General features: G+C 45.6%; 1 protein-coding gene across 1 annotated transcript in view; it reads left to right on the plus strand.

Moving 5' to 3' along the window:
* The first annotated feature begins 1260 nt into the window (after nt 1-1260).
* The window catches only part of ADK (adenosine kinase), a 204059-nt gene continuing 185427 nt past the window's right edge, over nt 1261-19892 (plus strand). Inside the window, exons 1-2 of the mRNA XM_048504471.1 lie at nt 1261-1381; nt 12523-12597. Of these exons, the coding sequence (XP_048360428.1) occupies nt 1368-1381; nt 12523-12597 (89 nt within the window). The 5' untranslated portion in view covers nt 1261-1367. The remainder of the gene's footprint in view (nt 1382-12522; nt 12598-19892) is intronic.

The raw sequence follows: 19892 nt of genomic DNA on the forward strand, positions 1-19892 counted from the left end.
TCAAGGAGGATCAAGATTGGTAGCCATAGATCGACTTCTCCTCCATCAATCTGTCCAAGCCCCTTTTAAAGCTATCCAGGTGAGTGGCCATCACCACCTCCTGTGACAGCATTTTCCAAACACCAATCACATGTTGCGTGAAGAAGTGTTTCCTTTGATTAGTCCTAATTCTTCCCCCCAGCATTTTCAATGGATGCCCCCTGGTTCTAGTATTGTGAGAAAGAGAGACTTGAAGAGAGATCGAGCATCCTACAATTAGTGCTATGGGGCTGTGTGTGTGGTTTTGGTTTATCGAAGGTGGCTTTTAATGCATTTGAGCCAGCATGGTGTAGAGCACAGGTGTCAAACTCGCGGCCCTCCAGATGTTATGGACTACAGTTCCCATCATCCCCTGCCAGCATGATGCTGGCAGGGGATGATGGAAACTCTAGTCCATAACATCTGGAGGGCCGCGAGTTTGACACCTGTGGTGTAGAGGCTAGGAGCAGGCAGACTTTAGTCTGGAGAACCGGTTTTTTGTCCCCGCTCCTGCACATGAAGCCTGCTTGGGCCAGTCGCGGTTCTCTCAGAACTCTCTCGGCCCCACCAACCTCACAAGGCGCCTTGCGGGCGGCTTAGAACAGCAGGCTATAAAAACCAACTCCTCCGCTTCTTCTTGAACGTGGCTTTTAATATATTTGATCTGGGTGACACGTTGACTTCTTGGACGTGGCTTTTCTCGCTCTCGAGCTGGGCGCAGCTGGAGCTTGTCGGACGCGGCGGCTTTTGATGCATCTGCCCGGTGCTGCTCTCGCCATGCCGTTCCCAACCGGGCGGGAGAAAGGCGGCCGCCGAGCGCGGTGAAGAAGCCGCCGCCGCCGCCGCCGCCGCCGCCGCGTTTCTCCCGGAGGCTTCCTGGGCTCCGAGCTGGGCCGTCGCGCTGCCGCTCCGCGGGTGGTCAGCCGCCCTCCGACCCCGGAGGCCGAGAGGGAAGCCGGCCGCGGCCCGGTCAGCCATCTTGCCCGCGGGCGCTGACAGGACCCGCCAGGCGGCGACGAGGAGGCCTCCCGGCGTGGGCGAGAGGGAGCGAGGCCGGCGCTGGCCTCACGGTGGCGGGAGACCGGGCCACGCCAGGCCGCGGCTTCGCGTTCGGACTGCCCGCCCGGCGGAGACCCGCAGGCCGCGCCCTCTTCTCCGGCGTCCGCCCTCGGCTCCCCGGCCGGGGCCAATGGCGGCGGCGGTGGGCGGGGGCTGGCATGGCGGCGGCGCGGCGCTTCACCTCAGGCGGCGGAGTTGGCGCGCGGGGGCCGGAGAGCCAGGCGCTGCTCGCCCCGATCGCCTCGCCCGCCCGCCCGCCTCCGAGGGCCGCCGCCGCCGCCGCCGCCGCCATGCCCGCGCTGAGGTAAAAGCAGGGGGGCTGCTGAGCTGAGATCCTCTCGTCGGGTGGGGCGGGGGCCGTGGGGGCGGGGGGCGCGCGCTTCCCCCTCCGCTCTCCACGCTGCTGCCCTGCAGGGAAAGAGCGCTGTTCACAGTGTGGGTCTCCCCACCGCTCTCCTTCTCCCCCTCTTCGCCTCAGGGGGAATCTGGCGCCCCTCTGACAGGAGGGCCGGGCTGGGATTCGAACGCGGCTCCCAGCTGTCAGTCCAGCTGCTCTCTATTTAATTGATTTCTGGGCTGCTTTGCTTTTCAACTCGCTAGTTGAGCCTTTCCCCCCCCCCCCCTTTCCGTATTCCAGAATACGGTTTGACTCCAATCTGAACGCTTTGGTTTCAAGTAGGGTTAGGCTGCAGGCTTAGATTTAAGGTGAGGGTAGCAATTTTAAGGCTCATTCCGCACATGCAGAATAAGGCGCTTTCCAACTGCGTCCCGTGCTCTTTGGAGCGGTGCCGGAATGGCAAAATCCACTTGGCAAACAGTTGTGGAAGTGGTTTGAAAACGCATTATTTTGCGTGTGCGGAAGGGGCCTGAAAGACTTTCTGCCCCAGACCCTGGGGATAAGTCCCCTTAAGCTACAATGGGTGCATTGCTCCCATGTGAGGGTTTCGGCATTGCTTTCCCAACCTTCGCAGCATTGGTTAATTTGCAACCACACACACACAACAGTCGATTCATTTGGCGTCCCTAGTACTAGTAAACCGGGGGGGGGGGGGGGTTTGGCGTCCCTAGCACCAGTAAACCTGGGGGGGGGGGGGAAATCAGAATATATGGCAGGCTGCCAGGATGTCTTAAAAGGCTTCTCTAGGCAGTAACATGTGCAAACTTGTGTGTTGTGGAGAACCAGTTCCTAGAAAAATTTGTGTGTTGTGGAGAACCAGTCCCTAGAAAAATTTGGCGTCCCTAGCACCAGTAAACCTGGGGGGGTGGGGGGATCAGAATATATGGCAGGCTGCCAGGATGTCTTAAAAGGCTTCTCTAGGCAGTAACATGTGCAAATTTGTGTGTTGTGGAGAACCAGTTCGGTGTAACTCTAAAGATGGCATCGGCTGCGCAGCCAGATGCTGTTGAGCTCTGCCTTGGGAGCTCCTCGTGCCAGAAAAAGTGAGTGCGTGCTCTTGATACGAAGTTGGGTGTCTGCTGAGTACGCTGAAGATCAATTTTATATGAGGCAGAAAGAAGCCAAAACTAAGATTTAAAATAAGACAAGATTTTAAAAGAGGAGGTTTAGCAGTACCTTGCTAAAGAAGAATGCAGTTTGTTGACCGTGGAAATTCTTGCTACAGAAATTAGACAAGACGTAAGGATCTCTGGAGTAAAAAAATACAGAAGAGTATAACGTGAGAAGTTATGCAAATGATTTGTATCAGTAATGAAACCACATATACAATGGAATGAATTAATAGATTTGTAACTTGTTCTGGATATAAGCTAAATAAAACGAAGACAAAAATAATGATATTGATGGCAACTAAAGAAGAAGAAGAAGAGGTAGGAAAAGATAACACAGTGTGCTGTTATGAAAGCCTAATAGGATATTTAGGAATTTATGTAACAGTTCAAAATGACAGTCTTAAAAAGACAGTTATCAAAACATTTGGACAAATATCAAGGAAGATCTTCAAAGATGGGAAAAGTTAAAAGCTGCTCATCTAGGAAGAATTTCTGAATTTAAAATGAATTTTTTACCAAAGTTACTTTTTAAAAATTCCAAACGTTGCCAATTTGTTTATCTGAAAAGACTTTAAAAATGGCAGAGAACAGTAAACAATTTTATATGGGGCAGAAAGAAGCCAAGAGTAAGATTTAAAATATGATAAGATTAAACAAAAAAGGAAGTTTAGCAGGACCAAACAATAATGATGCAATCCAAAGCAGATGGTGGGTACAGGCGCATTTGGAAGTTATGGAAGGGTTGCATCAGCATTTGGGCTATCTGTGCTGGCAAATAGGCATGGATGCAAGCACCAAAACACTTACCTTGGTGGTCGGCTGCTGGAGCTCCCAAACCCAGAGGCTGGGCCCTGCAGCAGCTGAACACTACCACGAATGCCCACACTAGTGTTCCGGGAGGCCCAAAAGACTTTCGGCCTGGGAATTACCCCCCCCCCTTCAATGGTGCAGACTTACACCACCCAAAAAGGTGGCATAAGTCATTTCTGACTATGAGCTTTATCTTTATTAACCTTTAATAGGCATAAATAGATCAAGATTTACACAGACACATTCTTCAGTCTCAAGTATAGTTTAGCAGCAAGGGAACAGACCACATAACCTGACGGTTGACCCCAAGGGGCTCAAATCACTTCAGATTCCTTTTTTTAAAAAAGAAACAGCCAGAGCAAACGACAACAAATACCCCTACACATCAATGCAAAAATACAATCCAATATAAAATTGCAATAAAAATAGATCTGTTTAGCAAATTAAAAGCAAAATGATACAGCAATAGGTATCCTACCATGCAGATTAGACAGATTGGAGACGATACCTATCTTTTCATGCAGGAAGTTCTCACGCTTATTGTTTTATGTATCATATTTTATATTTAAAAATTTGATTCTGTGCCAAATAATAAAAAACCAATTTGGTTTAGTGTACGGGTATAGTATATATATATATATTTAAAAAATACAGTTAAAAGTAATAAAATGGGAATAAATTAGCACTTTAAAATGGTTGTCAGGTATAGAGCTACCATACGTGTTGTATGAGCATTGTAATCTCCAAGAAGAAAACGTATGGCAACAGTAGGGTTAGAAATTTTCCTCGCCACTAGTAAAGGGTGAATTAATCTGAGACGCGCCCCTGCTGCTGATTGCTGTCCCCACTCTGCCACTCTGCTGCCCCCCCCCCCCCCCATCTAGCTGCCACAATAGTCTGGGTGTCAGACTGGATAATTCAAATCAAAGAAATATAAAACTAGATAAAATTGTCTCTGAAAAAAGAACACATAACTATCTATGATTAAGAAGTAATAAAGAACAGTTGAAACTCAAGATGGAAGGCATGTTTTGAAAGATGGCTTGTTAAGAATATGGTTCAATGCAGAAGTAGAATAAGCCTACTTAAGAAACTTCACCACTGACATCTCCAGTTGGCGTTTATTGTGATAACAACCCACAGAAGAAAATTGATTATATCACTTATGAGAATATGATGGACGATCTAGGAAAAATAAAACATCTCTTATATATAATAGATCCATTTCAGAATTTCAAGAAAAATCAATTGTCTTTTTCATTACATGGTTGAAAATTAACCATAAAGTTAAATCTACTTAAACCGAAACAGAAGAAGAAAGCTTTCTACAATATGTATTTTTGTAGAATAATACATATTCCACAATAAATACTTTATTAAATTGGAAGACATAGTGAAAAGATCGAGTAATGTAATTTTACAAAAGTGAATTTAGATAGTAAGCATCATACAAATTGTAAGAATATGAATGTCTATGTTTTGTGTCTCGGTTTGTTTTGCATATTCAAATAAAAACTTTTAAAAAAAGAATGCTGTGTGTACCTGTGAAGGGCAGGAGTGCCAGCAGACAGCATCTATGGGGAAGGTTGCGCTTGGTGAGATGTGCTTGGAGCATGCCGATCCCTGGTGGCACTGGCAGCCTCTTACGGATTCGCCCCAGATTTGCACATTCCCCCACAGAGTCTTGGTTACTTGGAAGATGTTCTGGTAGAGAACCCTGGGTACCGAGCAGAAGAATCGGGTAAGCCAGTGTCGGCCTACAGACGGGTTGCCATCCCTTCCTGAAGAGAAAAGAGACCTCTTAACTAGCTATCAACTGTCCCCTTGCATATATCTTCTTCAGCAATGACTTTCTGAGGAGTCCACTAGAATCTGGTGTATGGTAGGGGAATTCTGGGATGGACATGCAGTGTACATTGATCGCATGTGCCTAAGATTCTCTCTAGAAGTTTCCCTCAGACTTCCCAACACAGTGCAGTTATGGCAGTCGTGGGCCAAAATTCTTTAAAATACCGTAACGTTCTTCAGGGCAAGCCAACAAAATGTAGTGACATCTCTCAGACACGATACCATATTTTAGTTTCTCATCACCAGCCGTTCGAAAGTGAAGTTCTGTAGAACACAGTTCGTAAACCACTGCGGCCCCATTCACAGGTTCCAGTGAGTGTATGTTTATCCTGTATGTGCATATATTGGTTTGTATGACACAACCGGCGCACATTCACTTTGCAAATGAAACTGGGTTTAAATCCTACCTTCCTCTGTTCTTGCTTTGAACGTTAATCGTGACGATTACCCAAGACATGCATAAAGTGCGTGCTTGTACAGGTGTTTGCTGTAAATAGTGAGCAGGGTTTACATTAACACAGAATGACCTCACTGGTCAGTTCAAGTTCTACTCAGTCACCTCTCAAATGTCTTAAGAGGAGTCGCTGATTATCCAGGATCCATCCATTTCCTCATGAAGCTGCTTTATACAGTTCTAGTTTTTTGAAGTATTGTCTTCACAGACCAGTAGAGGCTCTCTAAGGCATTTATGGCGAACCTTTTCGAGACCGAGTGCCCAAATTGCAACCCCCAACCCACTTATTTATCGCAAAGTGTCAACATGGCAATTTAACCTGAATACTGAGGTTTTAGTTTAGAAAAAAAGGTATGCTCCGAGGCATGCGTTACTCGGGAGTAAGCTTGGTGAAAGCTTCAAATGGGTGAATCACGACCCTAGGAGGGTTTACTCAGAAGCAAGGCCAGCCTAGATATGGGTGTGGGGGTGTGTGTGATGTTCCACTTCCCCCTACATGACGAACTCTGTGCGTGCGTGCCCATAGACAGGGCTCTGAGTGCCACCTCTGGCACCCGTGCCATAGGTTTGCCACCACTGCTCTAAGGTCTTGGGCAGAGACCTTTCCCGTCCCCTGTGACCTGATGTTTGAGTGACTGAGGATTGAAGCTGGGGCCTTCTGCATGCCCCTCAGCCCCTGCACCTCATCCAGCATCCTGTTTCTGATGCTGCCAACCAGATAATCTCTAAGAAGCCTGCAAGTAGGACGCAAAGACTTTATCTTGCACCCAATCCCACCCACCCACCCCGCCCCAAGCATCAAGTATTCAGAAATAGACTGCCTCCAAACTCAGAGGTTCTCTTTAAGTATCTGATAGCCATTGATAAGACTTATCCCCTTTGTCTGGGTCTGATTCATACTCGTAAGGGACTTTGTTGGTAAAGGCTCAGCATCGTAGAACAGGCCGCGCCACATAAGCCTGTAGGTGAAAGATCCCATTTTGGAATGCTTCCCAATCTTAAAACTCTGGTGGCTGTTGTGGGTTTTCTGGGCTGCGTGGCCATGTTCTGGTAGATTTTGAATATGCGGGCAAAACGTTAGGAGCAAATGCTGCCAGACCACAGCTACCAACACCCACAATGGCCAGTTGATTCTAGCTGTGGTAGCTGACAGTACAATACATTTCTTTGCTTATTTTAAAAAAAACCAGTATAAGGAGCAAACAGGGATTAAAAATCCCTTTCTGCCAGGCTAGTTTTCCATTTGTATGGATTTTTGGTAGGAATTTACAGCTAGAATCTGCCACCCGTAGTTGGAAGGTGATTGGTGCATATTCTGCCACCTCCGGGCTTTTCTGTTTCATCCCGTTCTCCTGCCAGGGCCAATTCTCTTGTAAATATATCCAAGTTGGGGACCGTCATTTGCAACTTTTAGGTGCTGCAGCTTGTGATGCTTACTGTGCAGGTTTGTGGTACTAAATCTAATGACTTTGCTGAGAATGGCCTGTGGGGGGTGGGGGGAATTGCTGTTGAAATGGTTTGGCTGCTGTGTTCTACTTGAGCTTGTGTCAACTGAGGTTATGGGAGCAGAGGCAGAGAGGCTGCTGCATCTGGAGAGACATGATAAGCATTTTAGGTAACGCAGCTCGACACTCTTTTCATAAGGCTGCTTACCTTTTCCCATTTTACCGTGAATGTACAGCTTTTTAAAATGAATTTCTTCGCCTTTCAAATGGTATTTTGCGCTTTCGTTACAGTTGTGACAGGTAACTTTGATCCTCTCTGCAAAATATACTCCATAAAGCAGTACTTAGGGACTCCCAGTGATTGGTGGTAGATGTAACCATCTAAAAGTTAGGGGTTCTCCATAGATAAATCATGCTGTGGCTAAACTTCCTCAAAATACGACTACTTTTTTTATTCAGTTGTGACGAATATTCTAATAGGTGGTGGGATCCTTCTGTATATATTCTGACTTTATACTGTACTTCCTGAAGAGCTATCTAAAGTTACCAGCGTCTTGGTATCAATATCTCCTAAGGATGGCTCTCTGATCTTTTCCCTTCCACCCCCAGGATATACCGTATCAGGTATCCTCATGACCTGAGTGAAACAGCGTAAACTTCATGCATCTCCCATTCCATTTGATTACCAGATTATCCCAAGTCACTGGGGGCTGCCTTGAGATGTCTCTAGGAATAGAACTGCTTTCATTCTGATTGACTTAATGGCTGCAGCCCTTGCTTTAAAGCAGGGGTCCCCAAACTTTTTAAACAGGGGGCCAGTTCACTGTCCCTCAGACTGTTGGAGGGCCGGACTAAAAAAAACTATGAACAAATTCCTATGGACAAATGATTGTAAAATGTTTGATTTCACCTTTCAGCCTTTCTGTCATGGTCTCTTTTTAGAACAGTGACCAAAGTATGTCAAGTACAGGGTGGGCTCCAAATATTGTTGGGGAGGCTGTGGAATACCTTCCCCTGTAAAAAAAAAGCCAGAACTTTCCCCAATGAAGCATTCCACTCCTAACTCCAGTGATCAGGTATATTCCCTGGGTTCTTTCCTCCCTGATAGCAGCCAGCGAAGCTACTTCACCAGCCTGGCTTTCGATGGCCAATGGGAGTGAGGCGGAACAGAAAAGCCTGGAGAGCAACACATGGAGTAGTTTCCGAGGGAAGGAGCGGAGCAGGAGTTGCCACGCTGCAAGGTTTCCAACTCTGGGTCAGAAAATTCATGGAGAGTTGGGGGTGCCATCATGTAACTGCAATCAACAGCCGTTGGGGCCGGTTCCTCCTCTCCCTCGAGCCCCCACTGCACATGAATGGAGCCATCGCCGCCATGCCTGGCGGGCCGGATAAATGCCTTCAGGGGGCCACATTTGGCCCCCGGGCCGTAGTTTGGGGACCCCTGCTTTAAAGAAACAGGCAGCCGAGGAACTGTCCTTGGCTCTTTTTCACAAGATTGAACTCTGCAAGTCAAATGCAAACGCTGTCCTGTGAGGTGAAACTCTTGTTTTGCAAACGCAGCTCCCCGTTGAATGCACACAGCTGTGCTCTTGGGCAGAAATTTGCAAGGGAGCCATTTGAATCAGCCCTCTGTTGCCTGGGGAAATGTGATAGCAATTTTTCTATGTGTAAAATGGGGATAATAAATCTTCTGTCGTGTAGGGTCATAGTGAAAGCAGTAGCTGGCAGGGGATGATGGGAATTGTAGTCCATGAACATCTGGAGCACCATAGATTGGCCACCCCTACCTTAAGGGATTTGGTTGGGAAATCAGATGTTTTGGTAGGCAAATTCTAGTCAAACAACTCTCTCCTTGTCTGCTGTTTTAAATGTCATAACTTTTATTTTAAACTTCATGGACATGCCGTAGTGGTTGACTTTGGTCAGTCTTTTGACCCAAACAAAACATGGCGCTTCTGACCATACATTTTGCCTGAATTCTGTTTGGATTGATTAGTGAATTGCAATTTGAGAGAAACAACCTCTCCTTTGTGCATTAATAACTAATTTAAAGCTTTTTTGGTGAAAAGTGTGCGTAATAAGCTTCCGCGAGCGGACTTTAGGGGAACCCTCTTAGGGCGCAGTGGTGGCTTAACCTTTGGCACTTGAGGTTCATGGACTGGCTGACCTACCTTCGTATTCCACTCAGCCCCTGCCAGCATGGCCAATTGACCATGTTGGCAGGGGCTGATGGGAACTGTAGTGCATAACATCTGGAGTGCCAAAGGTTCGCCACCACGGCCATAGGGTTTTTAAGGCAAGAGATATTCCAGAGTGCTTTGCCGCTGCCTACCTTTCCATAACAGCCCTGGACTTCTTTGGTGGTCTCCCATCCAAACACTTGTCTGTCTGACTATCTTGCTGGCTCAGGGGTCTGCAACCTGCAGCTCTCCAGATGTTCATGGACTACAATTCCCATCAGCCCCTGCCAGCATGGCCAATGGGATTTGTAGTCCATGAATATCTGCAGACCCCTGGTTTGGCTGGCTGGCTGGCTGGTTGGTTGGTTGGTTGATTTATGCCGCACCCCTCTCAACTTAGGGCTGATCCAGCTTAGCTTCTGAGAACTGACCAGATCTGGCTCGCCAGAATTTGTGAAAAACAGCCTTTGGAGCTAAAGTGCACATAGCAGGAGAAAGCCACCTGGCTTCCTGCACCACAAGATGAAAGCAACATTGTTCCCATGGGACAAGAGGGCGAGGGGAATCCTAGTTATCTATGAGCGTGTGAAGCCATAGTGTGAAGCCATAAAGCAAAGATCAAGGAAAGAATGCACAGATGGCAGAGGTTACATATAGCAGGCTGTTTACGTATATCTTAATAGCATCAGCAACGTGTTATTTTAAGCAGGTACATGGTTCCGGGAATGCCTCTCAATCAACTAGATAGCATCCTCCTGATATTAGGGCAAGTATAGGTGAGTATGAGTGTTTCAAAGAGAGAGAGAGCCATAAATCTTGAACAGAGGAAAGTGACTGTCCTTCTCTGTTTTCATGTAAATTGTTAGCCCTTACCAAGAAGACATCTTTAAGAATGCCTGCTGCTTGTTAGCATTCTGTGTCCAGCACGTCACTTTCAGTTAGCTGCAAGGCTGTCCAGCATTCAATGGAAGGGAATGGAAATTTTATTTATATACCGCCCTCCCCCGAAAGGAGGAATAATCAGAATAATAGCAACAACATATCAATAATCATAACATAATCATAACATAGCAGCATAATATCATAACATAACATAATAACAATATAGCAGCATCATAGCATAACACATTATAACATCATAATAAACATAATAATATAACATCAAACAACAAAAATAACAGTCAATAGTGATCTAGGGTTAACAATTCAGCAATTCAATAGCAGCAAAACAATAGCAGCAGCAGCAACTTACGCTAACCTAGCTAATAACATTACAATCCAATACTCAGTTAACTAAGCTAGCGCTAACTACAACTAACCTAATAAATACAATGGTTAATACTAGCTAGTGTCTACCTAAAAACTGCTAGTCACAGTTTATAATTGAAACATTTTATCCAAGCATCTATGAATGGATCATAATTAAAATTGGCCACATACACATGACCCAACTTGCACAATTTAATTTTTTCTTTACTACCTTCTTTCCATTAACACTCTAGTCATCATAGGAAGAAATTTTTCCAGGCGAATAAACCCGATTGATTCTTCTTCATCCACCTAGAAAATAAAGAATGCATTCTGTTGGCAGCAACTTCCATCAGATATTTCATGTACCTCTACCGGTAGTCTAGCAAAGCCGGTGCGGGAACAATCGATAAAACATTGATGAACTCTTTTTCCAGCACTGGCAGCATTACTCCCCTACTGCTCAGTGATTTGAAAAATACAGCGTGGTTTAAAAACACAGCTCCTACACCTAAGGAAGTATTTACGGAGAGGCAAGGCACCATGAGGTGAGCCCTGTAGAGGCAGATGGGCAAAGATGATGTAAGGGGAAAGAGGGAGAAAAGCACTTCATTCCTGAGTAGGAGGATGTTTGGAAAGAGCCAGGGAGAATGGGGAAAAAAGGGGATCTGTGGAGTCCCTGGTTAGATTACGAGAATCTCTGGAAATGTGGAAGCTTGCTGTGTGTGTGTGGGAGGGGGAAATGGAAAGTATTCTTGTTTTTCTGGAAAAATTGGAAGTGTCATATGAGAATGGAAATGTATTCTGTTGTCTGAACTTGCTTTAAGATAAGATGATCAAACGTGTCATGCTTCACAGTGCTATCCTAAAGAGAATGACGCCTTCTAAGACCATTCAGTGGAAAGAGAGGCATAACTCTGTTTAGGGTGGCCGTTTCTGTGATTCTTGCATTTCTGAGTGCTTTAGTTTCATTCAGTCAATAATTAAACATCTGGGTAGCAAAATGTTGTATATCTGTTTACCAGAGGAGACAGAATGATGGGTGTGTCACAAGCAGTTCTCCATTTCTGCTTCCAGCTCTCTGGAAAGCAACAAATTATTCCAGCCTAAGGGATCAAAATATTAAAGACTATCAGAAAATCTAAATATTGTGTTAAAGGTAATATCAAACTGTTCAGTAACGTGTTGTCACATTACTGTGTAAATGCCATAGTAATTGGGGACAAAATTAGCCATCTAGAAAACCATGTGACTTATAGATGATTTTTTCAAAAATACTGCTGTCTTAAAGGTGTTTTTTTAATGGAATCTCTCAAAGGTGAATAGGTTTTCTGAACTTCCATTTTTATTTCCATGGGTTCCTGACAAGTGAAGGTTTGCATGGAATAAAACAAGCTTCTTTACTCTTTCACTTATTAGCTTGTCTCTTGAGGTTGAGGTGTACATATCCCAAAATAAGCCAGCCATTTTCACAAGCTGGACGATCCTGAAATAGGTGAGAAGGTTTGAGAGTGGCGTTGCCTCATGTGACTGCTGAATGCAGGATATGAAAACTTTGAAAATATTTCAGTGTTCCAAAAGGGGATATGTTTCACAAACATTTTAGTTCCCTGCCCTATTTTCAGTTTTTCATTTAGAAAAGGGGGGGCGGGGGGGTTGGGGTAGGGATGAAGTGGAACATAAGAGGCATTTATTTACCCCTAATATTTCAAGTCTTTTCCCCTCGGGGGCCTTCAGATCTTTATTCTCTGATTGTGGTGCTCCAGCAGTGCATGTTTTCTTGCGTAAGATCACTATATTCTCCTGCTTTCCCTCCCAACTGTATGTGGAATGTGTTTCTTCCTCAATCATGGTCTTAAGTTTATCCACTTGGAATTGATTGCTGCTTGCCCGTTAGTGTGTTTGCTGCTCTTCCGGACCCCGAATAATTTGGACAATTTTTGTTTTCCAGTGAAAATATGCTTTTTGGAATGGGAAATCCTCTCCTTGATATTTGTGCAGTTGTGGACAAGGACTTCCTTGACAAGTAAGTGCTATTTTTTTCTCATGTTAAATTTATTTACAAAGTCTCCGGCTGGGCTATCTGAGCCCTGTGTGTTAAAACCTGCATCGATCTTACTGTGGATAACACCATTTTCAAAGGGGCATTGAATGTGTATTAGAGATATATATATATGTGTATTATATATGTGTATTAGAGAGAGATATATATATTGTTCTAGTATTTTGTTTTCTTAAAAGCTCCTGTTCTGGTTTTCTCATTATTTTATTGCTTTGGGTTGTTACAAGCTATGATTTGTGCTTCTGTGTTGTTAGTTTATTTTAATTCTGTTTTACTGATAACCAGTTGTTTTTATTTGAATGCCGTGGGAAATGGCCTCAGAAATCTCTTTGCAGGTCACAAAGGTTTCCCATCTTTTTGTTCAAACTGCACTACTGATATACCAGTGTTTGTGTGAGAATCTTACATAAGAACTGTGAGATAGTGTGATGTTTTGCTAGTGTAATCCAATGAGCTATCTGGTGAAAGGGAGAAATGGTCCAAATTCGCAACCGGCCCCTTACTTATGAATTTTCACCACAGGATCTTGGGAGTGGGACTTCTGTACAGGTAGAATGGTGGCCAGAAAAGAGCAGCAACAGAAGGTATCTCTAGAACAGGGATCATTTTTGATGGTTGGGTGGTGGGTGCAACCACAAATGGCTGTTTCAGGAGGTGGAGCCAATCATAAAATGTCAGTTAGTGAGGTGTTGCATAACTCTAATTGTAACTCTTCGACATTTCAGGAAGAAGCTCTGCTTGACAAGGTGCCTTTTAAAATAAAAGTATCGTTTAAAATATTTCTCAGCTTGCTTTTAGTCATTCAGTGTTGTGGTGGCAGCTGTTGCCAAAACAATGTTGTTAAAACCAATGTATTGTTGAAGGCTTTCACAGCTGGATTGTTGTGGGTTCTCCAGGTTGTATGGCTTACCACGTCATTCCTCTAAAGATGCCAGCTACAGGTGCAGGCAAAACCTTAGGAGCAAATGCTTCCAGACCATGGCCACACAACCTGGAAAACCCACAACTAATTAGGAACAATCTTCAAAAGCAATCAGATGTCCAATGGCCAATCAGGAGCCCTGCTGGGCAGAAGCCCCATCAGGTATACTGACTTTCTAAAAACACCTGGCAGGTGTTTGGAAGAGTGGTGGGCATCATAGGCACCATGCTGAGGACCCCTGATCTAGATCAATTTAGAAAAGATTAAAAGTTTTATATCAGTTTCCTTGGAAGTTTAACACTGAACAAGAACAATAGAAAACTGATAACTGGATGACATGAGCAACGGCTACTAGCAAACGACATAGGAAACCACATATCTGAATGGGCCGTCAAAACATGAAACAATAGGAAAGCATATTAATTCTGGTTGCAACGAAGAGTTTAGCTCATGGCTTTTAGGACCTTTTGCAAGTTGGCCCCAAAAAGTGAATTACAAATACAATCATGAAACGCTTTAGGAAAATGGCTCTGAATAGGGCTACAATGGAAATAATCCTACCTGCTTTCTGCATCAGTTCTAGGTGATGTTGGTAATGCCAGCCCGTGTGAGGAGCAGCCGCCTGCCAGTCTCTCTTGCCCTCCCATCTGTTTTGGAGCCATGTTCCTGCAGGTGCATGGAATAGCTTGCCTTCTGGATGCTATCATCACTAATATTTGTGGGAGTAGAGGGGCAGGGCCCAGGTGGGTCTGTGGCAGTGATGGTGAACCTATGGCACGGGTGCCAGAGGTGGCACTCGGAGCCCTTTCTGTGGGCACGCACACACAGAGTTCGTCATGTGGGGGCGGAAAATCCCCCCACACACACACATCTAGGTTGGCCTTGGCCACTGAGCACGACGTGCATGCACCGTGGTGAGCAGGGAGGACTCACCTGGCGGGCCTGGTGCCTGTGCTCTGGGTGTCTGGTTGCCCGTTAGGGGCGCAGAGGAGGCAGAGATGCTAGAGAGGCACAGAACAGTGCGCGCAGGACTTGCTGGAGGCTAGAGCAGGCTGGCCCCTGCTCAAACGGGTGGGGCGGAGGAAGAGGGAGCCAACCAATTTTTTTCTAAACTAAAACTTCAGCATTCAGGTTAAATTGCCGGATTGGCACTTTGCGATAAATAAGTGGGGTTTGGGTTGCAGTTTGGGCACTCGGTCTCAAAAAGTTTTGCCATCACTGGTCTGTGGTATCAGATAAGGAGCTTTGAGTGTGACTTTTGGACGGGGAAGTGGTGCGGGGGAGGAGATCAACTTCTGTTTTTCTCTACCCTTTTCTGTTTCTGAGATGGGTTTGCTAGCCTTTCTTGTTACCACATTCTCTTCTCTTTTTAATACTAGACAAAGCTTTTTTTTTTTTTTGGAGGGAGGATTAAGAGCTAGAACAGCCCGCAGGAACCAAGGATGGTCCACACACAGGTCTTAACAGGTTCAGACATTTAATGTGCACAGAGCAAGGAATCCTGTCAAGACTAGTAACCTGCGATCTTAACCACAAGGTTGTTGCCACAAGCTAGCTCAGCTGCAGCCTCTCTTTTATTGCCAGCCTCCCATTCCCTTGTGCAGTAACCTCTTGCAGCTGGGTTACTCTAGTCTGGCCTCTGAAAAGACTCTGCATCTACTCTAGCTCGCCCCATAGCTGCAAACCTGCTGCTGCATTTCCTCTGCTGTAAGGTACGCTTAGTCTCCTCTTGCGTTGCTCCTGGAGCTCTGGAGACCGGGGTGGGTGGGTGAGGGAGCTGCCAGGGTCCCCTCTGGCTCTGTGTCAAGGGGCTGAAGAGTCCCAGAGCTAAGCTCTTACTGGGGAATCTCAGAGCTTGGACCTGGCTGTGGATCCCAGCCTGAATGCTCTGTCTGAGCCTGTGGACTTGGTCCTGCAGGAACTTCTGGCTGCTCAGTCTCTGCATCTACAGGTAGTGCCTGAGAATCTGGAATCCACACTGTCCCCTCTACTCCATCTGAGTCTTCCTCCCAGGGGTTCCCATTCAGACCAGACTGAGCCCTAACATAAATGCCATAACTAATTTTGCTAAATCTGAAGTGTCACACATTCAAAAATACATTTTAAACGGGCACATTTTTGTTGCCACTAACAGCTTATTCCTTCAGAGTTCAGGCAGTGGGTCTTTGTGTGAGAGTCAGTTGACACCAGTTGGCTTTGCAATGTGAAAGGGAGCTTTATTGTTCACTGCTGACTGAGGAGCTCGGAGTTGGGAGTCAGGAGGTTGGGTGGCATCGATGTGAATTGTCCTTCTGTATCCTTCCAACAATCCTGTGAAGCCTGATATAAATGTGATGTTGACAGGCATTGAATGCGTCCTTGCGTCTCTTTTAGAGTGAATCATCAGCCTGGGATTTCCCCTGCCCCCCTGCAGTAGGTAAAGTTTTTTTTTCCAATGAAAAAGGAACTGAGAGCATGACAATCTAAAGTCCGTAGGTGTAAACTGCCCACACACAGTCAGTGGATGGTGGGTTCATTATGGTGCCCGGGCAATACCCGAAATTCTCCTTCATGAATGGAAGAAGCTCAACCTTAATATCATGTCACTGCTAGCAAGTTTCCCTGACACATCGCTCTGCCACACAACAGAACCAGGGAAAATAGAACAGAACAGCTGCACTTCCCTGTGAATGTCCAGCAGGGAACAGCTTCCCTCTGCCATTGTACCAGTCTGTAGTGATTTTTCTCAGTCCTTTTCCATGTATTCGTCTGTCTGATGTATTTTTGTGTTCCTTGCCACTGCTGTTCATTTCCCCCTGGCCACACAGCCTGGCAAACAGTAGAAAACAGCTTCTTTGTGTAAAGGTGCATTTGGTTGAACTGGCAGTTTATTTTCTTGTCTGGAAAGCAGGCTATCCTGTCTCGTAGGAGAAACTGAGTAGATAACCACAAACTCTAGTAAACAGGGAGGGTGGGACTGTAGAGAAACTATTGACTAATTTCACAGTTCTTCCTGTTCATTTTGGGAATTCAGAAGAAAAATATTGTGTGGGTTTTCTATTAGCATTGGCTTTCACAGCCGGAATCACTGGGGTGTTGTGAGTTTTCCAGGCTGCAGGCTGTGTTCCAGTAGCATTTTCTTCTGATGTTTTACCTGCATCTGTGGCTGGCATCTTCAGAGGATCATTTCTATTAGCAGTTATAAAACTCTGATTTATGAATATTTAGCCCCATTATATGATATAAGAACAGTCTAAAGGTCTGGATCCAAACATTTCTACAACAGCTCATGACACAAAACAACTGAAGAGCTGCATGGCAGTCAGAATGGAAGTGAATCACTCCTTTTCTGTATGTGTATTACAGTGTAGTTCTTCATTGTGGAATGGATGCAATAACTAGAATGTCCAGCTGTACATGATGTACAACAGTGATTGGAATAACCCACGCAAGGCAGTGTGCTGCTCCTCTGTCCAGGTCCTTCCCTTCAGTTTAAATTTTCAGCAATCATTTGAACCAACAAGTGGATTTGACTTGTCTCTGTAGTCATTTTCTGCAGATGGGGAGCAGTTGCTTGTCTTTGTGTCTCTGTCTCACCTGAACCGGTTGGGAGCTCATCCCTGGAGGCATCTGGATCGCCACGTTTAAATGTGGTGGCTTGTCCTTCTGGCGCCTGCTGGCGAAGGCTATGTTTGGGGGTGAGCAGAGCTGGTGGCAAGAAAAGAAAAGGGAAGGGACGGGAGGTATTTGAAGACCATTTTGTCCCATGTAAACCTACCTGTTCACACTGGTCATCTTCAGATGTCCTGCTTTGGTTCCCCTTGCCCTCTGAGGCTGCACTGGTGGCCACCCAAAAAACAGGCCTTCTTGGTGAAGGTACCAAAACTTTGGAACTCTCTCCTCAGGGAAATTTGTTTGTCTTCCGCTGTCATTATCTTCTGCCAGCTGGTGAAGACTTTCACCCTACTCTCAACAACTATTATTGGACCTGTGTGCTATACGGGTTGTGTGTTTATATGTTTTTATTGAATTGTTTATTTGAAATACTCTCTCCTCCTTGGAAGAACTCTATAATTCCTGAAGCCTAAAGAAAGCCCAAAATGTTCTGAGAGTCCCGTCTCATCCAGCACACTCTCTTTTTGAACTGTTACCATCCGGCAGACGAGACAGGTCTATCAAAACTAGGACAAAGAGGCTTAGAGACAGCTTCTACTCTAGAGCTGTGGCTATGCTGAACTCCTCGGCTTCGTGTTGATGTGTTTGGGGCTGTGTAGGGATGGGTGGAGGAAGGGGAAAGTGAGGATGGGGTATGAGTCTGAAATTGTGTGCATCAAGGAAGGCTGCTGTAAATTTCGTTGTGCATGCACAATGACAATAAAATGCTTGTGCTTAGTTTTGATATTAGGTGCCTTAAGGACCCTGTTTGGATGGAAAGCTAGTGTAGAAGTGTTTTAAATAGAATAAAATGCATGGGACGTTGCCCCTGTGGCTCTTCTTCCAGCCAGGGTGATTCTGGTAACCGTGTCAACATCCCAGTGGGCTAGAATACTTTGCCTAGGTCTGTTACAGGCAAAACAGGACTTAATTCTGAAGGACTGACCTGTCATTTAAGTGAGGGGGAGAAATTATCCTTTCTTATTTGTTTGGATCCATTCCAGTCCAGTTTCAGGCCTGGTCACAGGACTAAAACCACCTAAGAAGAAGAAGAAGAAGAGTTTGGATTTATATCCCCCCTTTCTCTCCTGTAGGAGACTCAAAGGGGCTGACAATCTCCTTGCCCTTCCCCCCTCACAACAAACACCCTGTGAGGTAGGTGGGGCTGAGAGAGCTCCGAGAAGCTGTGACTAGCCCAAGGTCACCCAGGTGGTGACAGAGCTGGGAATCAAACCTGGTTCCTCCAGATTAGATACACAAGCTCTTAACCTCCTACGCCACTGCTGCTCCCACGCTAGGAGATGGATGGGGGAGTGTGACCCTGTTAATTCCTCTGGACCTCTCAGCCACTTTTGACACCCATCAGCCTGGCTATCCTTCCAGACCACCTTTTGGGTTGGGACCAGGCGACCCTTTTCTGCAGTGGTTCAGTCCAACCTTGAGGATAAGTTTCAGGATGTGCTGCTGGGGGATTGCTGCTTTGGCCTTTGGCCTGCAGCATCCCTCAGTGTTTGTTCCGATGCTTATCAACATCTACCTGAAGCTGCTGGAAGAGGTCATATGGACATTTGGGCTGAGTTACCACCAATATGCGGATTACACTAAGCTCTGTCTAATGCTTCAGCAGATCCCCAGGATCTGCTGCTGAGGAAATGCCTATGTTGCTGGAATAATTTAAAAGCTGAACCCCAGTAGAGGAGCAGCAGTGGCGTAGGAGGTTAAGAGCTTGTGTATCTAATCGGGAGGAACCGGGTCACTGGTTTATCAATATTTATCTGTAGTAAAGGTCACTGAATTTGATATAGTTCTTAAATGGTTCTGTTAGAAAAATATCTCTATGCCTATTAAAGGTTAATAATTTTTTTAAAAAAATTGATAAATATCAATGTAACAAGGAGAGAGTATTGCCTGTGGTGTTCATTTCTCTTAGTGTCATGGCCTGGAACAAATATTGGGCTGTTTTCCCTAAGATTACAGGATCATTCCCATTCAGTAATTTGACAATGCAGACTTTGGGAGGGACTTTGCTCATAATCGGTGTTAATAGGGCTTTCCTCAGTATTTTATATTTAGGACAGTGGCATATGATATGTTCCAACATTTCTACCAGAGGAGGGCAATATGGGCATACTCTATCTGATAGAGGGGGCTTCTGGAAGCGGCCATGTATAAGGGCAGTAGTAGTAGTAAAGGAGGAGGAGGAGGAGGAAGACGAGGAGGAGGAGGAGGAAGACGAGAAGGAGGGGTTTTGGATTTATATCCTCCCTTTCTCTCCTGTAGGAGACTCAAAGAGGCTTACAATCTCCTTTCCCTTCCCCCTCACAACAAACACCCTGTGAGGTGGGTGGGACTGAGAGAGCGCCAAAGAACTGTGACTAGCCCAAGGTCACCCAGCTGGCATGTGTTGGGAGTTCATAGGCTAATCTAGTTTCCCAGATAAGCCTCCACAGAGCAGGGGATCAAACCTGGTTCTCCAGATTAGAGTGCACATGCTCTTAACCTCTATGCCACTGCTGCTCTCAGCAGATCCTCTAATATACCAGAACTGAATGGTCTCCAAATTGTTACAAGTCCATTTCCATTCTGTCTTCTTGGCAACAGTGTCTTTAAGAGATGACTTTGTGGAAATCCGGGTCTCTTCTCTCCACCCCCCAGATTCCCTTGTGGTAACTGTGGTAGCAATTCTGGGCTTAGTCTAGGGTTG

The sequence above is a fragment of the Sphaerodactylus townsendi genome, linkage group LG07, assembly GCF_021028975.2.
Source record: "Sphaerodactylus townsendi isolate TG3544 linkage group LG07, MPM_Stown_v2.3, whole genome shotgun sequence".
Taxonomy (NCBI): Eukaryota; Metazoa; Chordata; class Lepidosauria; order Squamata; family Sphaerodactylidae; genus Sphaerodactylus; species Sphaerodactylus townsendi.